At 37.2% G+C, this 19,977-nt stretch overlaps 1 protein-coding gene and 1 non-coding gene across 2 annotated transcripts; one reads left to right on the top strand and one right to left on the bottom strand.

The window, feature by feature from the left end:
- Positions 1–625: 625 nt before the first annotated feature.
- LOC121050875 lies at positions 626–3,496 on the bottom strand. The gene is made up of 3 exons (XM_040512278.1): positions 3,096–3,496; positions 1,429–1,631; positions 626–862 (listed from the first exon to the last, which is right to left on the bottom strand). Exons 1-3 carry the CDS (start codon positions 3,466–3,468, stop codon positions 848–850), a joined length of 591 nt encoding a protein of 196 aa, XP_040368212.1. The 5' UTR covers positions 3,469–3,496; the 3' UTR covers positions 626–847.
- A 1,473-nt stretch (positions 3,497–4,969) lies between these two features.
- On the top strand, positions 4,970–5,076 carry LOC112181194. The gene has a single exon (XR_002928713.1). It is a non-coding gene; the product is annotated as a small nucleolar RNA R71 (small nucleolar RNA).
- The last annotated feature ends 14,901 nt before the right edge of the window (positions 5,077–19,977 follow it).

The raw sequence follows: 19,977 nt of genomic DNA, 5'->3' as shown, positions 1-19,977 counted from the left end.
AAGAGTGCAAGAAAGCAAATCTGCGTTGATGACTCCTCCACAGCTACGGATGAAATGGGTTGCCTCCCATGCAGCGCTTAATGTTTAAAGTCTTTCAGCCTAGACTTGCACCTTCATTTACTCTTCTGGTTGTGGCGCCTCTTGGAGGGGTACATCCTCCACATTATGCTCCACAAACGCCTCATAGTAAGGCTTAAGACGATGTCCATTCACTTTGAATTCCGCTCCAGTTATATGACTCTTTATCTGTATAGCACCATGAGGAAAGACATTAGTAACTATAAAAGGACCAACCCATCTAGAACGTAACTTACCAGGAAAAAGTCTCAATCTAGAATGAAATAAAAGAACTTTTTGACCAATTACAAAGGTCTTTCCACGAATCATCTTATCATGAAAAGCCTTTGTCTTTTCCTTGTAAATCCGTGCACTATCATAGGCATCATTCCGAATTTCCTCAAGCTCATTGAGTTGCAATTTCCTATGAAGTCCAGCTTCATCCAATTCCATGTTGAATGTCTTGATTGCCCACCAAGCTCTATGCTCCAACTCCACAGGTAAGTGACACGGTTTCCCATACACCAAACGAAATGGAGACATCCCAATTGGCGTCTTGAAAGCCGTCCTATATGCCCAAAGAGCATCCTCCAAACGTTGGCTCCAATCCTTCCTTGAAGGACCCACGGTTTTCTCAAGTATCCTCTTGATCTCCCTATTTGAAACTTCTGCTTGTCCACTTGTTTGAGGATGATAAGGCGTTGAAACCTTATGGGTCACATGATACTTCCTAAGCAACGCTTCAATGGTCTTGTTGCAAAAGTGAGAACCTCCATCACTAATGAGTGCTCTAGGCATGCCAAACCTACTAAAAATATTAGACTTTATAAACTCTGCAACAACCTTAGAATCATTAGTCCTGGTGGCTTTCGCTTCCACCCACTTAGAAACATAATCAACAGCCAAGAGAATATAAAGGAAACCATTAGATGAAGGAAAAGGACCCATGAAATCTATACCCCAAACATCAAAGATTTCGACTATTATAACAGGAGTTAAAGGCATTTGATCTCTAGGTCCTAAATTACCAGTTCTTTGGCACCTATCACATGTCATACAAAAATTATATGCATCTTTAAATATAGTAGGCCAATAAAAACCACATTCCAACACCTTCCTAGCAGTTCTATCCGAGCCAAAGTGACCACCACATTGTTTAGAATGACAAAACTCAAGTATAGCTTTTTGTTCATTATTAGGCACACATCTCCTTATCAATTTATCAGAACAATATTTCCACAAGTAAGGATCATCCCAAACATATTGTCTAGCTAAAAACTTAAGTCTATCACGTTGAACACTTATCATATTACTAGGGAACGTTTTGGACACCAAATAATTAACAATATCTGCATACCAAGGCTCACTTACCTGGATTCCGAAGAGTTGTTCATCCGGAAACATCTCCACTAAGGGTATGGCGTCCTCTTCACTCACTAGCCTACTCAAGTGATCAGCCACAACGTTGTCAGAGCCCTTCTTGTCCTTGATCTCAACGTCAAACTCTTGAAGCAAGAGTATCCAACGAATTAGCCGTGGTTTTGCCTCCTTCTTGGACATTAGGTACCTTAAAGCTGCATGATCAGAATAAATAATAACTTTAGTACCCAATAAATAAGATCGAAATTTCTCTAAGGCAAAAACAACAGCTAAAAGTTCTTTTTCAGTTGTAGAGTAATTGAGTTGAGCATCATTAAGGGTCCTAGAAGCATAGTAGATGGCGTGGGGCTTCTTGTCCCTTCTTTGTCCTAGCACGGCCCCAATGGCATAATCTGAGGCGTCACACATGATCTCAAAGGGTAGAGACCAATCTGGTGGAAGCATAATTGGTGCAGACGTTAGAAGCTCCTTCAAAGTGTTGAATGCCTTCTTGCAATCCTCATCAAACTCAAACGCCACTTCCTTTTGAAGTAGACGACATAGGGGCCTAGAAATCTTGGAGAAGTCCTTGATAAAGCGCCTGTAGAAACCTGCATGTCCAAGAAAAGAACGGACCTCCCTCACACTTGTGGGGTATGGTAAGTATCTAACAAGATCTACTTTAGCTTTATCTACTTCAATTCCACGTTTAGAGATAATATGCCCTAAAACTATTCCCTGTTTAACCATAAAGTGACATTTTTCCCAATTTAAAACAAGGTTAGTTTCTTCACAACGTACAAGTATCAATTCTAAGTTACTTAAGCAATTTTCGAAATCTTTACCAAAGACAGAAAAGTCATCCATAAAAACTTCAATAATTTTCTCAATAAAATCAGAAAAGATACTTACCATGCACCTTTGAAACGTACCTGGGGCGTTGCATAGTCCGAATGGCATTCTTCTGTAGGCAAACGTTCCAAAAGGACAAGTGAAGGTCGTTTTCTCTTGATCCTCATGAGCAATGGCGATTTGATTGTAACCAGAATATCCATCCAAGAAGCAATAAAACTCATGGCCAGCTAACCTCTCAAGCATCTGATCAATGAATGGCAAAGGGAAGTGATCCTTCCTAGTAGTGGCGTTGAGCTTCCTATAGTCAATACAAACTCGATGTCCAGTCACAGTTCTCTGAGGCACTAACTCATTCTCTGCATTCTTCACAACAGTTATTCCAGACTTCTTTGGCACAACTTGAACTGGTGAAACCCACTTAGAATCTGAAATAGGGTATATGACGCCACAATCAAGAAGCTTGATGACTTCTTTCTTCACAACTTCCATCATGGGTGGATTCAATCGTCTTTGAGCCTCCCTAGTTGGCTTAGCTCCCTCCTCAAGCAAAATTCTATGGACACAGGTGGTAGGGCTAATTCCCTTGATATCTGCCAAGGTCCAACCAATTGCAGTTTTGTGTCTCTTAAGCATCTCCACAAGTTTGTCCTCTTGAGTTGGCGTCAAGGATGATGAAATGATTACAGGCAATGTCTCTTTATCTCCCAAATAAACATACTTCAAATGATCTGGCAATGGCTTTAGTTCTAGGGTAGGTGCCTGGATCACTGAAGGTAAAGGTTTATTAGTAGAGATGGAAAGTGAAAAAGAAGGACTTGACCTACCTACATAGGACGTTGCCTCAAGAGAAGCAACGTTTTCTAGGTGGATAGATTCATAAGAATCCGTGAGCTCTTCCTTAGGTATGGTGACGCCATTTTCAAGAATGCCAACGCCACTTGCAATGGTTGAAGCCATGGCATCATCCTCCATAATCTCCATGAATTTCTGCGCAAGTTCATCAAGTATATCAATAGAAAAACATGATTGAAAATCACTTAGGGGATACCTCATAGCTTCAAAAATGTTGAAGCCAACAACTTCTCCATCGAATTCCATTGATAAGGTGCCAGAATACACATCAATTTTAGTCCTAGCCGTCCTCATGAAGGGACGACCTAGCAAAAGTGGCGTTGACTTGGGAGAAGGCTCCTCCATCTCTAGGACGTAAAAATCAGCTGGGAAGATTAACTCACCCACCTGCACAAGTACATCCTCAACTAACCCCTTAGGGTATGCATTAGATCGATCTGCCAATTGAATAATAACATTATCATGTTTAAGTTCACCTAGACCTAGAGATGCATAAACAGAATATGGCATAACATTTATAGACGCACCTAAGTCTAGCATGGCATTTTCAAATCTAGTGGTTCCAATAACACAAGGGATAGAAAAACTCCCTGGATCCTTACACTTGTCAGGCATTTTGCGTTGAAGCACAGCTGAGACGTTCTCACTTACCTTCACCACTTCTCTCTCACGGTTTTGTCTCCTTGTGGTGCAAAGTTCCTTCAAAAATTTTGCATACTTAGGAATTTGCTTAATGGCCTCAAGGAGAGGAATGTTGATTTGCACTTTCTTAAAAGTTTCCAAGATGGCCTTTTCGGCTTCATCCTTCTTGGACTTAGCATATCTGCTTGGGAAAGGCAAAGGAGAAGAAGATGGATTAGTAATAACCGAATTGAAAGAGTTAGAAACTTGTCCTTTAGGTTTCGGTTCTGCAGTAGGAGGTGTCACATGAGCCTTAGACGTTGCAGGGTCCTCCTCCTCCTCTAATGTTGACGTTGAAACCTTCTTAGGAGGCTTTGGAGGGTCTACAAGGGTCTTACCACTCCTTGTAGTGACGACCTTTGCTTGCTCAAAGTGAGGATTAGGGATGGTACCACTTGGTAATTTTCCTTGCTCATGAAACTTACCCATGAACTCCACAACTTGACTCATTTGCTTCTTCATCTCATTCACATCCGTGGATATGGCATTGATCTGATTCCCATGATGAGTTTGACCTGCAATTAAAGCTTGAGTAGATTTGGTTAGAGTTCGGATCAATTCATCATTAGAAGAAGAAGAAGAAGCATTTGAATTATAATTCGAATTGAAAGGAGTAGGGTTAGGAGGTTGAGGCTTTTGATAAAAGCCTTGAGGACGTTGTTGGAACCCTTGAGGTGCACTTTGAACGTTGTCATTGTCCTTCCAACGAAAATTGGGGTGATCCCTCCATCCAGGATTGTAGGTATTTGAGTAAGGATCATTCCTAGGACGTTGGTACCCTTGTTGGAAACCTATGGCGTTAACACCTTCCTGTCCTCCACTTTCCATGAGTTGAGGGCATTGATCAGACACATGCCCTTGCATTGAGCAAACTCCACACACCATAACTTGTCCATGCGCTCCCTGAGACACAAGAGAAGTAAGTTTGTTAATTTTATCCTCCAATTGAGCTAAAGTACTTACCTCATGGACCCTTTCACGTGTGGTGGTGGATTTGGGCCTAGAGCTTCCATATTGTTGTTGATTCAAGGCCCTATTCTCAATCAGAACCATTCCAGCCGCAGGTTCCTTGTCAACAAATGATCCACCAGAAGCTGCATCTAGCATGTCTCTTTCCAAGTTGGTGAGCCCATCATAAAAACAAGTGAGCAAGGTCTCATCCTTCATGCCATGTTGAGGGCATTGAGTGGTGAGAGACTTGAACCTCTCATAGTAATCTGCGTAGGACTCATCTTGCCCTTGTTGAATTCCACTTATCTTCTTCCTAAGCATGATGATGCGAGATGTAGGGAAATACTTCTCAAGAAACGCCTTCATCATATCAGCCCAAGATGTAATCCGTCCACTTGGCAACTCATAAAGCCATTGCTTTGCCTTGTCAGCCAACGAAAATGGGAAGGCTTTTAACTTCAAAATATGCTCATCAGCTCCTTGAGGCTTCATGCTAGTGCAGATGAACTGAAATTCCATCAAGTGGTTGTTGGGATCTTCCATAGAGAGTCCATGGAATGTAGGAAGACGATGAAGCAATCCAGACTTCAACTCAAAATCAGCTGTTAATCCCTCAGCTGCAGCAGGGTAGGTTATGCAAGTAGGGACGCCACCAGGTGGGATGACGGATGTAGAGAGTTGCCTTATGGTGAGAGCCATTGGTGGTGGTGGTGGTGGAACGACTAAAAGTGCACGAGGTGATGGAGGTGGCGTTTGGTGTGGTGATGGAACAACTGACGTGTCAGAAGCTTCTGATCCTCCCTCTACTCTATTCCCTTCACTATCTATTTGAAGCTCACGAAATTGAAGGGGAGTGGTAACTTGGACGTCAAAGAGATCCGAGTTTTTCTTCAATCTCTCAAGTCTATCTTGGATGACGTGAAGAGGCGTTTTGGTGTACTTAGGTGGGTCAGATGATCCAGACATTCATTGATCCTGAAATAGAATAAAGAATAAAGTTAGTAAAATATAAACAAGACGTGGACCAAGGTACACACACTAAAACGTCACATATATACAAGTATACACATGGTCAACGAAAATTTATAGTGGTTAGTTACAATCTTCTACAACTTTCAAAGTAATCAACTTAAATAAGTAGTTGTTAAGTCAAGGTTTAGACGTGCGGCCCAAAGATTCTAATGTTAATGCAAGTCTCCCCCTATCTATCTTTTGGTAACTCTTTTCACACAGAGCCAGGTAGTAGAGGAACGATTTTGGCGGAGCTCAGCTCACTTGTTTAGCAGGGGACGAGACCCTTTGCTAGCACTTCTTGTATCCAATCAACCTAGACACTCTGCATTACTAAGGTGCGCCTACTTGATAAAAAGAGTTGCTTGACAAGCATTAATAAAAGAACTTTCACCTATTCCGTTATGACCTACAACATTCGTACCCAAGCCAATTATTTTCGAGAATTGTCTAAGTATATTGACTCAATGAGACGTCATGAACTTTGTTTTGGACGTGCGGCCCAAGTCCTTGGCTATACACATAGTCTTTTTCAAATCCTTTGGGCAACCTTACTGAAATGGCCAGTTGGGGGAGGACGAGCACGAGAGGTAGAACCCATTTTGGCAATTGCCGTTCTGGATTCAAAACCCGTCATGAACGTTGTCCCCTTTCTAGACACCATTCCACATAGGCTATACTTACTTAGATAAGAAAAAATACTAAGTGCAAGACATTGTTCGATTGTTAATAAAAGCCGCCCTCAACCTTAATAGACCTGATTCAGGTTCTAGAAAGGGGTTTAGGCTAATATTAACAAAGGGACTTCACCTATTCCATTAAAGTGCACGGCCCCTTACCAAATCAATACCTTAGTGGCGTTTTCATCACATGAAGACTTTTCAATCCCCGGCAACGGCGCCAAAAATTGATACGTGCAAAAGCATTCGCCAATTTAAACCCTGAAAATGTCGAGCGTTAGTATAGGATAAGCAGGGATCGTTCTAAACCGGGGATTGAGGGTGCTAACATGTGAGAAACAAATTAATAAAACAATACACAAGTTACGAAAAATACAAGAACATTTACAAGTTCACACGAAAATTAGAGAGAATTAGAGAGACATACATTTAACACAAGGTTAGAGAACAAAGAATGAAGAAACAATCGAAAATCACAAGTATATATAGACATAGATTTCGAAAGAAAGAGAGAGTTTGAGTTAGAAAAGGTTATGGAAATCCTACTCCTATTTAAATACATTTTACAAATCCATACCACATTAGAAATCCATATACAACAAGGATTACTAGTTATATACTAATTAGGATTACTTAATTACTAAGAAAACAAATTATTGACCAAGTCAAACACAAAATACTAAGTCAAAACTAACTCTAACTACTTTCCCTAAAATTTAGGAACCTATCCCTAAAATTAAGGAGACTCTAACAAACTCATAACAAACTCCTAAAAAACACTAAAACTAAAACAAACACATATTTACTATTCACGGAGACACTATTCACGAATTAAAAACATTTATTTATTTTTTTTTATTTATTATTTTTATTTAACTAGGTTAACATGCTACCTAAAAATCTAAGTTAATTTTATTTATTTACACAAACAAGAAAACATAAAGATGGGGGTTTTTTTGAAGATTGAAAACATAAATTTTCAGAAAGTAAACAAAGATTGAAAACGTTTTTATTTACATAGGTGGGAAAAGAAGAATTTTCGAAGAACAATTTTTCAAGAAATAATCAAGAACAATCCATTCATGCAATCTTTAATCTTTTAGTTACCATGGAACGATATCAACCAAGAAACAAAGTTACAAGCGCCCAATGTCCCTTATATGACTTCCCTTTACACAATTGAGTAGAACAAGCGCCTAAACAATATACTTCAAATGCAGGTATCACACAATCAAAGCAACTCATGATCTCATGCATTCGAATCATTAAGCACAAGTGAAAGTTTAGTCAATAAACATGCAAATTCAAGTACTCAAAGCAAGTCTTTTCATTACATGCATAATCTGATCTCGACCTTTGTACAAAGCCTTTACTACCATATTGAACTAGGATCAACAAGCGTTCACCTAATTACTAGCTCCAATTACATGCAATCATTCTAAGTTGCGCACCCAAAGAACAAGAACACATAAAAGTTCTCCATAAAACAAAACCAGATTATCATTCCATATTTCGGCAACCAACAAAGATCAAACATACATAAACCAATCAATCATTGAAAAGAACATCAAAATCGCATTCAAAAATCAGATGGTTAACTCATAGTTTCGGTTTTACACATAAGGAAAACAAAACAGAAAATACAACTACAAAAACACTAAACCGTAAAGCAAACATAGGGAAGATGGTATGAACAACCCTTGACTACGTCCCAAGGTCCAAAGCAGATCCAAGGCAGCAACACAAGGTAGAATTCACGGCTAGGATGGAGGATGGCACGGCTAGGAACTTGTAGATGCAAAAACCTGAAACTCAAGAGCAAACCGGTGAGAAACGAAATTGTGGAGAATAAAGTGTAACCCCTGAATGTCTAATACACAAGGTATATATAGTAGATCGTCTCAAGGCACTCCCAATTCGTTTCTACTTGGTTTCTCTTAGTTCGTGTTGATTTAGGACTTCTTTCTCTCAAAACAGATTTCCGGCAGGATTGACCTCAGTCCACTAAAACGGCCATAACTTTCTCTAGAAAATAGCTATTGATGAGCTGTAAAAAGCTCTGGAAACTAGACATCTGTAGCTTTCCAACCATATAAAGATCATAATTTTCTGAGCTTTGAGCGATTTATTGCACTCCGTTGAAGTTGACTGATCTGCACAGGCAGATTTCCGAATCTGTATTGGTTTCGACTTTTAATGCACAAGTTGAGTCCAATTCGGTTTTCCTTCACATCACATGCCTCTCACATGTCTTCCACGCCTATTCTGAAGTAGAAACGTCAAGAACTTCCTAGAACCTTCAAGAACCTCACGGCAATTCCAATCCAAACTCAACAAGAAGTCCAAATTCCACATTGCTTTGAAATCCGAATTCCTTGTTGCTTTCTCTTCCATGTGCACGGCATATGACCTTCTTGAGACTTCTAGATACTTCATGAACGTTCCAAAGCTCTCCTAGTGCGAGTAGAACTCCATATGCAAGTAGGTTTCCTAGTTGAATACTGCTTCCTTTTCCGCGATACTTCTACACTCTTCCGGAACCTTCTTGAGTAATCCTTATCCAACAGGGACTCCTTGTCACACTAGGATTCCTTATCTGAGTAGAATTGGGTTTCCCTGTTCAAGTAGAACTTCTAATTTCCGCGACTTAAGAGCTTGAATCCAAGTCAGCTTCTGATTCCTACTCCAACTAGGATTCCTTTTCCTAGTCAAACTGGGAAAACTTCCATTTCTTCATTTCTTTCCATTTCTGCGCCACTTGTGCCTTCCTTAGCCATTTTTGGACTTTGAGACTCCATTTACACCTGTAAAACACTAACTAAGTTAAATTGATCAAGATAAAGGAAGTATCTTAGCAAAATATAGGGTTTAAACATTATAAACGTCGCATTTTATGCTCCTATCAATCTCCCCTCTTCTCAACGTTTTAGAGTGCCTAGTTCCAATTTTTACGTTCTACACTTGAGAAATAATTCAGAAAACTCTCTAGCTTAGCCGTGCTCCTCTCCATCCTCTAGGGCAACCACGAAGTGCAAGCAAGGCCAAGGAAGAAGAAGACAAGCCGTGCACACCATCCACCCTCCACCTTGAAGATTGCTTTCGAAATTCAAGAGACCACATCATCACTTCATTCATCTCATCTTCATCACGGTGTAATCCGATTCTCCTTGTACCTTTGCTTTGTATTTTCGTTGGTTTTGCCTTAGTTGACACATATGTATGAACAAGTATTTATTTCTGGAATTTTATGATTAATTGTTAATTTTCAGATTCATATATTGCGATTTATGGTTGCTTTTGTGTGAGTGTTTGATTAAATTTGCATGATAGAAATCTTTTGTATGATAATCTTGAATGGTTCGAAACATTTAGGGTTTTTATGTGAATGTTGCTACGAATTTGAGAACATGGATCAACTTTTTGGTTTTGTGTTCTTGAATCAACAAGTAGTAAAGGTTTTGTACAAAAACCGAAATTTAATCAAAGGAGATTGCAATTAGGTGAACTTTTTCATACTAAGTTGCACATTTGAATTGATAGCCTTTCTAGATGCTTAATGCGTTGAACATGACATGATTGACTAGCTTTCTAGGGTTTGATTGCATGTTTGATAGAATTAATCTAGGTGCTTTCACTTAGGTTAATTAGCATTGAAAGTAAAATATGGGAAATTGTTTGCTTTTGAACGTTTCACATGATCAATTCCTCTTGCATGACTATGATGAACAATGATGAACTTGAATTAACCTTGATTATAAATTCCGATTTGATCTTTGTTCGTGCATTTCATTTGCATTTTTATGTTTTTGCATTTTAATTGTTTTCTTTACTTAGTTTAATTTCCGAAAATCAAAATCAAAAATCCCCCTAATTTCGTAAATATGTATATATTTTGTTATATTTTTGTAAATATTATACTTTGTTTTAATTTTAATTGTTTAATTGTTTGATAATGACAGGTGTACCCTCAATCCCCGGAATAGAACGATCCCTATTTACTTTATACTACTAATGACATTTCAGGGTTAAATTGGTCGCTCCCAAAAGCGACATCACTTTCGCTTTTAATGAAATGGCTTCTAAATCTTTCAATGTGTTGTTCTAGTTATTTTCAAAGCCCTAGTTACTTTTTCAAACAATTTGATCACTTTGTTTGAATTTGAGTCTATGAACAGTGATTTTCCAAACTTCTTGCTTCTAGGGTTTTGGATTTGCTTACTCTTTTAGTGAAATGGCTTCTAAATCTTTCAATGCATTGTTCTAGTTATTTTCAACACCCTAGTTACTTTTTCAAACTATTTGATCACTTTGTTTGAATTTGAGTCTATGAACAGTTATGTTCCAAACTTCTTGCTTCTAGGGTTTTGGATTTGCTTTCGCTTTGAATGAAATGGCTTCTAAATATTTCAATGCGTTGTTCTAGTTATTTTCAAAGCCCTAGTTACTTTTTCAAACAATTTGATCACTTTGTTTGAATTTGAGTCTATGAACAATGATTTTCCAAACTTCTTGCTTCTAGGGTTTAGGATTTGCTTACTCTTTTAGTGAAATGGCTTCTAAATCTTTCAATGCCTTTTTCATGTGAGATTCAAAGCCCTAGTTACTTTTTCAAACAATTTGATCACTTTGTTTCAATTTGAGTCTATGAACAGTGATTTAACAAACTTCTCGCTTCTAGGGTTTTGGATTTGCTTTCGCTTTTAATGAAATGGCTTCTAAATCTTTCAATGCGTTGTTCTAGTTATTTTCAAAGGCCTAGTTACTTTTTCAAACAATTTGATCACTTTGTTTGAATTTGAGTCAATGAACAGTGATTTTCCAAACTTCTTGCTTCTAGGGTTTTGGATTTGCTTTCGCTTTTAATGAAATGGCTTCTAAATCTTTCAATGTGTTGTTCTAGTTATTTTCAAAGCCCTAGTTACTTTTTCAAACAATTTGATCACTTTGTTTGAATTTGAGTCTATGAACAGTGATTTTCCAAACTTCTTGCTTCTAGGGTTTTGGATTTGCTTACTCTTTTAGTGAAATGGCTTCTAAATCTTTCAATGCATTGTTCTAGTTATTTTCAACACCCTAGTTACTTTTTCAAACTATTTGATCACTTTGTTTGAATTTGAGTCTATGAACAGTTATGTTCCAAACTTCTTGCTTCTAGGGTTTTGGATTTGCTTTCGCTTTTAATGAAATGGCTTCTAAATATTTCAATGCGTTGTTCTAGTTATTTTCAAAGCCCTAGTTACTTTTTCAAACAATTTGATCACTTTGTTTGAATTTGAGTCTATGAACAATGATTTTCCAAACTTCTTGCTTCTAGGGTTTAGGATTTGCTTACTCTTTTAGTGAAATGGCTTCTAAATCTTTCAATGCCTTTTTCTTGTGAGATTCAAAGCCCTAGTTACTTTTTCAAACAATTTGATCACTTTGTTTCAATTTGAGTGTATGAATAGTGATTTTCCAAACTTCTTGCTTCTAGGGTTTAGGATTTCCTTTGTCTTTTAGTGAAATGGCTTCTAAATCTTTCAATGCCTTTTTCTAGTGAGATTCAAAGCCCTAGTTACTTTTTCAAACAATTTGATCACTTTGTTTCAATTTGAGTCTATGAACAGTTATGTTCCAAACTTCTTGCTTCTAGGGTTTTGGATTTGCTTTCGCTTTTAATGAAATGGTTTCTAAATCTTTCAATGCGTTGTTCTAGTTATTTTCAAAGCCCTAGTTACTTTTTCAAACAATTTGATCACTTTGTTTGAATTTGAGTCTATGAACAGTGATTTTCCAAACTTCTTGCTTCTAGGGTTTTGGATTTGCTTTCGCTTTTAATGAAATGGCTTCTAAATATTTCAATGCGTTGTTCTAGTTATTTTCAAAGCCCTAGTTACTTTTTCAAACAATTTGATCACTTTGTTTGAATTTGAGTCTATGAACAGTGATTTTCCAAACTTCTTGCTTCTAGGGTTTTGGATTTGCTTACTCTTTTAGTGAAATGGCTTCTAAATCTTTCAATGCGTTGTTCTAGTTATTTTCAAAGCCCTAGTTACTTTTTCAAACAATTTGATCACTTTGTTTGAATTTGAGTCTATGAACAGTGATTTTCCAAACTTCTTGCTTCTAGGGTTTTGGATTTGCTTACTCTTTTAGTGAAATGGCTTCTAAATCTTTCAATGCGTTGTTCTAGTGAGATTCAAAGCCCTAGTTACTTTTTCAAACAATTTCAGCACTTTGTTTTAATTTGAGTCTATGAACAGTGATTTTACAAACTTCTTGCTTCTAGGGTTTTGGATTTGCTTTCGCTTTTAATGAAATGGCTTCTAAATCTTTCAATGCGTTGTTCTAGTTATTTTCAAAGCCCTAGTTACTTTTTCAAACAATTTGATCACTTTGTTTGAATTTGAGTCTATGAACAGTGATTTTCCAAACTTCTTGCTTCTAGGGTTTTGGATTTGCTTTCGCTTTTAATGAAATGGCTTCTAAATCTTTCAATGCGTTGTTCTAGTTATTTTCAAAGCCCTAGTTACTTTTTCAAACAATTTGATCACTTTGTTTGAATTTGAGTCTATGAACAGTGATTTTCCAAACTTCTTGCTTCTAGGGTTTTGGATTTGCTTACTCTTTTAGTGAAATGGCTTCTAAATCTTTCAATGCGTTGTTCTAGTGAGATTCAATGCCCTAGTTACTTTTTCAAACAATTTCATCACTTTGTTTCAATTTGAGTCTATGAACAGTGATGTTCCAAACTTCTTGCTTATAGGGTTTAGGATTTGCTTTCGCTTTTAGTGAAATGGCTTCTAAATCTTTCAATGCATTGTTCTAGTTATTTTCAAAGCCCTAGTTACTTTTTCAAACAATTTCATCACTTTGTTTCAATTTGAGTCTATGAACAGTGATTTTCCAAACTTGTTGCTTCTAGGGTTTAGGATTTGCTTACTCTTTTAGTGAAATGGCTTCTAAATCTTTCAATGCGTTGTTCTAGTGAGATTCAAAGCCCTAGTTACTTTTTCAAACAATTTCATCACTTTGTTTCAATTTGAGTCTATGAACAGTGATGTTCCAAACTTCTTGCTTATAGGGTTTAGGATTTGCTTTCGATTTTAGTGAAATGGCTTCTGATGGGAGCAAAAAAGTGTGACGATATTATTGATTATGTGCCTCATTTTAGCCTTATTTCTCCCTTAGTTTAGTGTTTTGAGTCAGTAAGTCATTTTGAGAGTCTTGTTGAGTGTTTGGAGTGAAATAGGCAGAAAAAGTAAAATTCATGAAAAATCCTACCTGGATCAGGATTCCTAACTGTCAACTGTTTTTGCGGGCTTTACATTTTAATTCCCTTTATTTTCTCTAGAAAATTCTGATATTCTCCTGCTTGTTGTAGGAAACCTTGCCTGGTCGAACTCTTGGAAACAGCAATGATGGAGTCATAAAATAAAGTATTTAAGACATTTGACCAAGCAATGAAGAAGGGAAATAAAGGAGAAAGACGTTTTCAGCTGGAGAATAAAGGAGAAAGACGTTTTTAGTTGGGGAATAAAGGAGAAAAATGTTTCAGCTGGAAAATAAATAAGAGAAAGACGTGAAGCTTGTTAAAAGACCCCATTATGAGAGGAATTAAGGCCATAAAGGAGACGTTTCTGTTGGGAAATTAAAGGAATTATGATGCGATCCCATCCGTCCAATGATGAAGGGTATGATCGACAAAAGCCAACCAATGCTCCCCTATAAATAGGCAACGTCCAGACCAGAATTTGCATCACTTCCCAGCCAAGATCATTCCCAGACTACCCAATTCACTGCTCAAACCTCCATATCTTACAAGACCGTGACCACCATCCATCCATCAATCTACAAAGCTCTAAGGCGCTGAGTCAAGGACGCTCCACCACCATAGTAGAGACAAGTTCATCACCTTGTTGCTAAGCCGCTGAGGAAAGCTTCAAAGTGTAACTATGACTCTACTTATAATTTTTGTTTCGGTTTTGTGTGTTTCAATTTGCGAGTTGTGTAATTGGAGACATGGAATTTTCAGAATATTTTTATTAATATTTTTGAGATTTTCAGTTTATTATTGAGTTAATTTCGAGAATTCTTTTATGATGCATGTTACAATCTTGTGCCCTTTTACGTGTTTAGGTAATTTTCAGAGTTAGGTTAATAAGTTTGCATGCTAGAATAATGGTGAGAGTTCTTGTGTGTTTGCTTAATTTTCCAAGAGTAATTGTTATTTGTTTAGGCGCTGAGTTAAACAAGTAGCAATTAGTTCTAAAAAGTGGTAAAAACTATGTTCAATGGTTAAACGATTCTGGAAATTGCGTGTTAAATTCTATGTCTAATGGTTAATTTGCACGTGTGAGTTGATTCGAGGGTTAGATAATACTACTAGTTAAGAGAATTTGATAGGAGCAAAAAGTGTGACAATATTATTGAATATGTGCGCCATTTTAGCCTTGTTTCTCCCTTAAGTTTAGTGTTTTGAGTCATTGAGTCATTTTTAGAGTCTTGTTGAGTGTTTGGAGTGAAATAAGCGGAAAAAGTAAAATTCATGAAAAATCCTAGCTGGATCAGGATTCCTCACTGTCAACTATTTTTGCGGTCTTTACATTTTATTTTCTCTAGAAAATTCTGATATTCTCCTGCTTGTTGTAGGGAACCTTGCCTGGTGGAACTCTTGGAAACAGCAATTATTGAGTCATAAAATAAAGCATTAAGATATTTGACCAAGCAATAAAGAAGGGGAATAAAGGAGAAAGACGTTTTCAGTTGAAGAATAAAGGAGAAAAGACGTTTTCAGTTGAGGAATAAAAGAAAAAGATGTTTCAGCTGCAAAAATAAATAAGAGAAAGATGTTTCAGCTTGGAAATTAAAAGAATTGCCCCATCATGAGAGGATTTAAGGCCATAAAGGAGACGTTTCAGGTGGAAAAACCAACCAATGCTCCCCTATAAATAGGCAATGTCCAGAACTGAATTAGCATCACTTCCTAGCCAAGATCACTTCCCAGCAAAGATAATTCATTTCCTATCACTTCCTAGCCAAGATCACTTCCCAGCCAAGATCATTCCAAGACTACCAAATTCACTCCTCAAACCTCCATATCTTACAAGACCGTGACCACCATCCATCCATCAATCTACAAAGCTCTAAAGGCGCTGAGTCAAGGACGCTCCACCACCATAGTAGAGACAAGTTCATCACCTTGTTGCTAAGCCGCTGAGGAAAGCTTCAAAGTGTAACTATGACTCTACTTATAATTTTGTTTCGGTTTTGTGTGTTTCAATTTGTGAGTTGTGTAATTGGAGACATGAAATTTTCAGAATATTTTTATTAATATTTTTGAGATTTTCAGTTTATTATTGAGTTAATTTCGAGAATTCTTTTATGATGCATGTTACAATCTTGTGCCCTTTTACGTGTTTAGGTAATTTTCAGAGTTAGGTTAATAAGTTTGCATGCTAGAATAATGGTGAGAGTTCTTGTGTGTTTTCTTAATTTGCCAAGAGTAATTGTTATTTGTTAAGGCGCTGAGTTAAACAAGTAGCAATTAGTTCTAAAAAGTGGTAAAAACTATGTTCAATGGTTAAACGATTCTGGAAATTACGTGTTAAATTCTATGTCTAATGGTTAATTTGCACGTGTGAGTTGATTCGAGGGTTAGATAATACTACTAGTTAAGAGAATTACGCTGAGTGTTTTCGAAAATTAGTAGTATTAGGCTTGGTAAGGACTTTTCCGATTCAAGCCTACATTAGAATGAATCAGATAAGTGGATTGATCCGCTGAGGCTTTTCATTTGAGCTCTTATCTAGGCATTTAAGGTGGGCACATTTTTGTAGCATGTTGAAATGAATTTTCTGTTTTTACACTTAGTAATTTCTTAGTGGTATTGGTCAAGGTTAGGGAAGTCGATCATTGTAGATAATTTTATTTGTTTTGTTTTTATTTTAAGTAGATTAGAAACCAAATTCAAAAACCCCCCATTTTATTCGTTTATTTGTTAATTGACCTTTTTGTGTAGGTGTACCCTACAATCCCCGGACTGAACGATCCCTGCTGGACTGACAACTACATTTTGCAGGGTTAAATTGTGAGGCTATTTCAGCCGCATCAGAATTACGCTGAGTGTTTTCGAAAATTAGTAGTATTAGGCTTGGTAAGGACTTTTCCGATTCAAGCCTACATTAGAATGAATCAGATAAGTGGATTGATCCGCTGAGGCTTTTCATTTGAGCTCTTATCTAGGCATTTAAGGTGGGCACATTTTTGTAGCATGTTGAAATGAATTTTCTGTTTTTACACTTAGTAATTTCCGAGTGGTATTGGTCTAGGTTAGGGAAGTCGATCATTGTATATAGTTTTATTTGTTTTGTTTTTATTTTGAGTAGATTAGAAACCAAATTTCAAAACCCCCCATTTTATTCTTTTATTTGTTAATTGACCTTTTAGTGTAGGTGTACCCTACAATCCCCGGACTGAACGATCCCTGCTTATCCTATACTAACAACTACATTTTGCAGGGTTAAATTGTGAGGCTATTTCAGCCGCATCAATTTTTGGCGCCATTGCCGGGGATTGTTAAAATCCCTTGCACTTAAAGTGTCATCGATTTTGTTGTATATAGAATGCATGCTAATTTTTGTACTACACTTTTGGAATGGTGACAAATTACGATTTCGGTTAGGCCAAGCTTTAATTGTGATTTAGTTTAAGTTTTATGAGTGTTACAAAATTAAGCATGTCTTTTATCATTGTTGTACAATTTGTAGAAGTTGTTTTTTTTAACCATATTGTAAATTGAATGTGTTTCACTTAGATTAATATACTTAGGTTATGAATTTAGCTAAATACTTAATTGTTGTAAGTGTGTAAAATCGTATGAGTAGACAAGGGCCCTTTTGTTAATATTGGCCTAAACCCTTCATTAGTACCTTGCTAAGGTCTCTTGAGGTTGAGGGCGGCCTTTATTAGCACTTGGAGAACGGTCTAACACATTAGTTAATTTCCCAGCTGAGTAAGGGGCGCATACGGATGGTGTCTTAGGTTGAGACCCTGGGTGATGGGTTCAATTGGATCTCAGAGATACTATAGAATGAGCCTAAACCACTATGTGGGAGTAGCCGATAGGGGCCTAAACCTCAATGAGGGAGTAGCCTCCGTAGTATCACCAAAATGAGTCCTCCCTCTCACTTACCTCTTAATCTGGCCATCCGGCCTTCTGAAACAAAGGAAAGAGACTTATGTCTGGGGGCGACTATCCCTATATCGTATCTCACCAATAGTAGTGGTTTCTATTGGGCTCGACTTACAACTTGGAATCAATTGAGATATTAACTATGTTTATAACAAACTTAAAAAAAAAAAAAAAAAATGTTGTGTGACATGCTTAAGGTATATTGGATTAAACATGACCATAAGTCGAGGGTAGCTGTTCTATAGTCCCATTGCACACTGAGGTGCTCTGTTCCAGTACCTAAGTATGTAAATGTAAAAGTAACTTAGAAAGTTGGAAAGACATAATGTTTGTATTCCTAACCTTGTATATGTTACTAACACTTGATCTAGTGAGTCCTTTGTGGAGCACACATTGGAAGAGATACCCCTCCAGGAGGCATCCAAGGAATGAGCACGTGTGAACAAGGAGAAAAGTCCAGGCTGAAGGACTATAAATATTAAGCGGTGCATGGGAGGCAACCCATTTCAATCGAGGCTGTGGAGGAGCCATCAACGAGAGTTTGACATTTCTATCCCTTCACTTGGTTAGGTTGAATTGTACTTGTGTCTTTGTTTGTTTGTTTATTTTACCCTTCCCTTATTTTCGTAGCCCCCCATATTTAGGGTCTATATACCATATTTCTTGCCTACATTAAGGACAATGTAGATTCTAAGTGTGGGGAGGGTTTACACTTTTATTTTAGTTTAGTTTATTTTACACCTTTATTTAAAAAAAAAAAATCGTGGGTTTTAGAGTCTTTTTGTGTGTTTGAGTCTTAGGATGCCCCTAACGTCTAGGATGAACATGTCTCTGAATTCATGGCTGAAGGTTTTCACAATCGAAATATGACTTAATTGAATTCTGTGGTTAATCGACACTGTAATGCTTGTATGAAGATTTGAGATAGGATTGTAACTTGGTTCATTAAGCATGCTAGGATTAAGTCTGATTCATTTTACCCTAAGTGAGCTGTTGAGCTAAAATACTTTCTTTTCGAGTGCTTATTGATAAATTCAAAATTTCATGGCTGTATTTGCAAAACCTCATCATTCTTTGGAAATCCAATGATCATGTGCCTGATGCGGCTGAAATAGCCTCACAATTTAACCCTGCAAAATGTAGTTGTCAGTATAGGATAAGCAGGGATCGTTCAGTCCGGGGATTGTAGGGTACACCTACACAAAAAGGTCAATTAACAAATAAAAGAATAAAATGGGGGGTTTTGAATTTTGGTTCCTAATCTACTTAAAATAAAAACAAAACAAATAAAACTATATACAATGATCGACTTCCCTAGCCTAGACCAATACCACTCGGAAATTACTAAGTGTAAAAACAGAAAATCCATTTCAACATGCTACAAAAATGTGCCCATCTTTAATGCCTAGATAAGAGCTCAAATGAAAAGCCTCAGCGGATCAATCCACTTATCTGATTCATTCTAATGTAGGCTTAGATCGGAAAAGTCCTTACCAAGCCTAATACTACTAATTTTCGAAAACACTCAGCGTAATTCTCTTAACTAGTAGTATTATCTAACCCTCGAATCAACTCACATGTGCAAATTAACCATTACACATAGAATTTAACACGTAATTTCCAGAATCATTTAATCATTAAAGCATGACTTTTACCACCCGTTAGAACTAATTACTACTTGTTTAACTCAGCGTCTTAACAAATAACAATTACTCTTGGCAAATTAAGCAAACACACAAGAACTCTCACCGTTATTCTAGCATGCAAACTTATTAACCTAACTCTGAAAATTACCTAAACACGTAAAAGGGCACAAGATTGTAACATGCATCATAAAAGAATTCTCGAAATTAACTCAATAATAAAATGAAAATCTCAAGAATATTAATAAAAATATTCTGAAAATTTCATGTCTCCAATTACACAACTCGCAAATTGAAACACATAAAACCGAAACAAAAATTATAAGTAGAGTCATAGTTACACTTTGAAGCTTTCCTCAGCGGCTTAGCAACAAGGTGATTAACTTGTCTCTGCTATGGTGGTGGAGCGTCCTTGACTCAGCGCCTAAGAGCTTTGTAGATTGATGGATGGATGGTGTTCACGGTCTTGTAGGAGATGGAGGTTTGAGGAGTGAATTGGGCAGTCTTGAAATGGTTTTTAGCCAGGAAGTGATAGGCAATGAATTATCTTGGCTGGGAAGTGATGCAAATTATGTTCTGGACGTTGCCTATTTATAGGGGAGCATTGGTTGGCTTTCCCAACTGAAACGTCTCCTTTATGGCCTTAACTCCTCTCATAATGGGGCAATTCTTTTAATTTCCAAGCTGAAACGTCTTTCTCTTTTATTTTCCAGCT

Source organism: Rosa chinensis, unplaced genomic scaffold (genome assembly GCF_002994745.2).
Source record: "Rosa chinensis cultivar Old Blush unplaced genomic scaffold, RchiOBHm-V2 RchiOBHmChr0c02, whole genome shotgun sequence".
Taxonomy (NCBI): Eukaryota; Viridiplantae; Streptophyta; class Magnoliopsida; order Rosales; family Rosaceae; genus Rosa; species Rosa chinensis.
This window is presented reverse-complemented; position numbering and strand designations above follow the sequence as displayed.

Excerpts from the sequence above, each read along its gene's own strand:
- LOC121050875 (XM_040512278.1), bottom strand. The coding sequence starts at position 3,468 with ATGGAGGAGCCTTCTCCCAAGTCAACGCCACTTTTGCTAGGTCGTCCC. Across the intron at positions 1,632-3,095 it reads TGAGGCAACGTCCTATGTAG|CTTTAAGGTACCTAATGTCC; the intron begins GTAGGTCAAGTC and ends CTGATCATGCAG.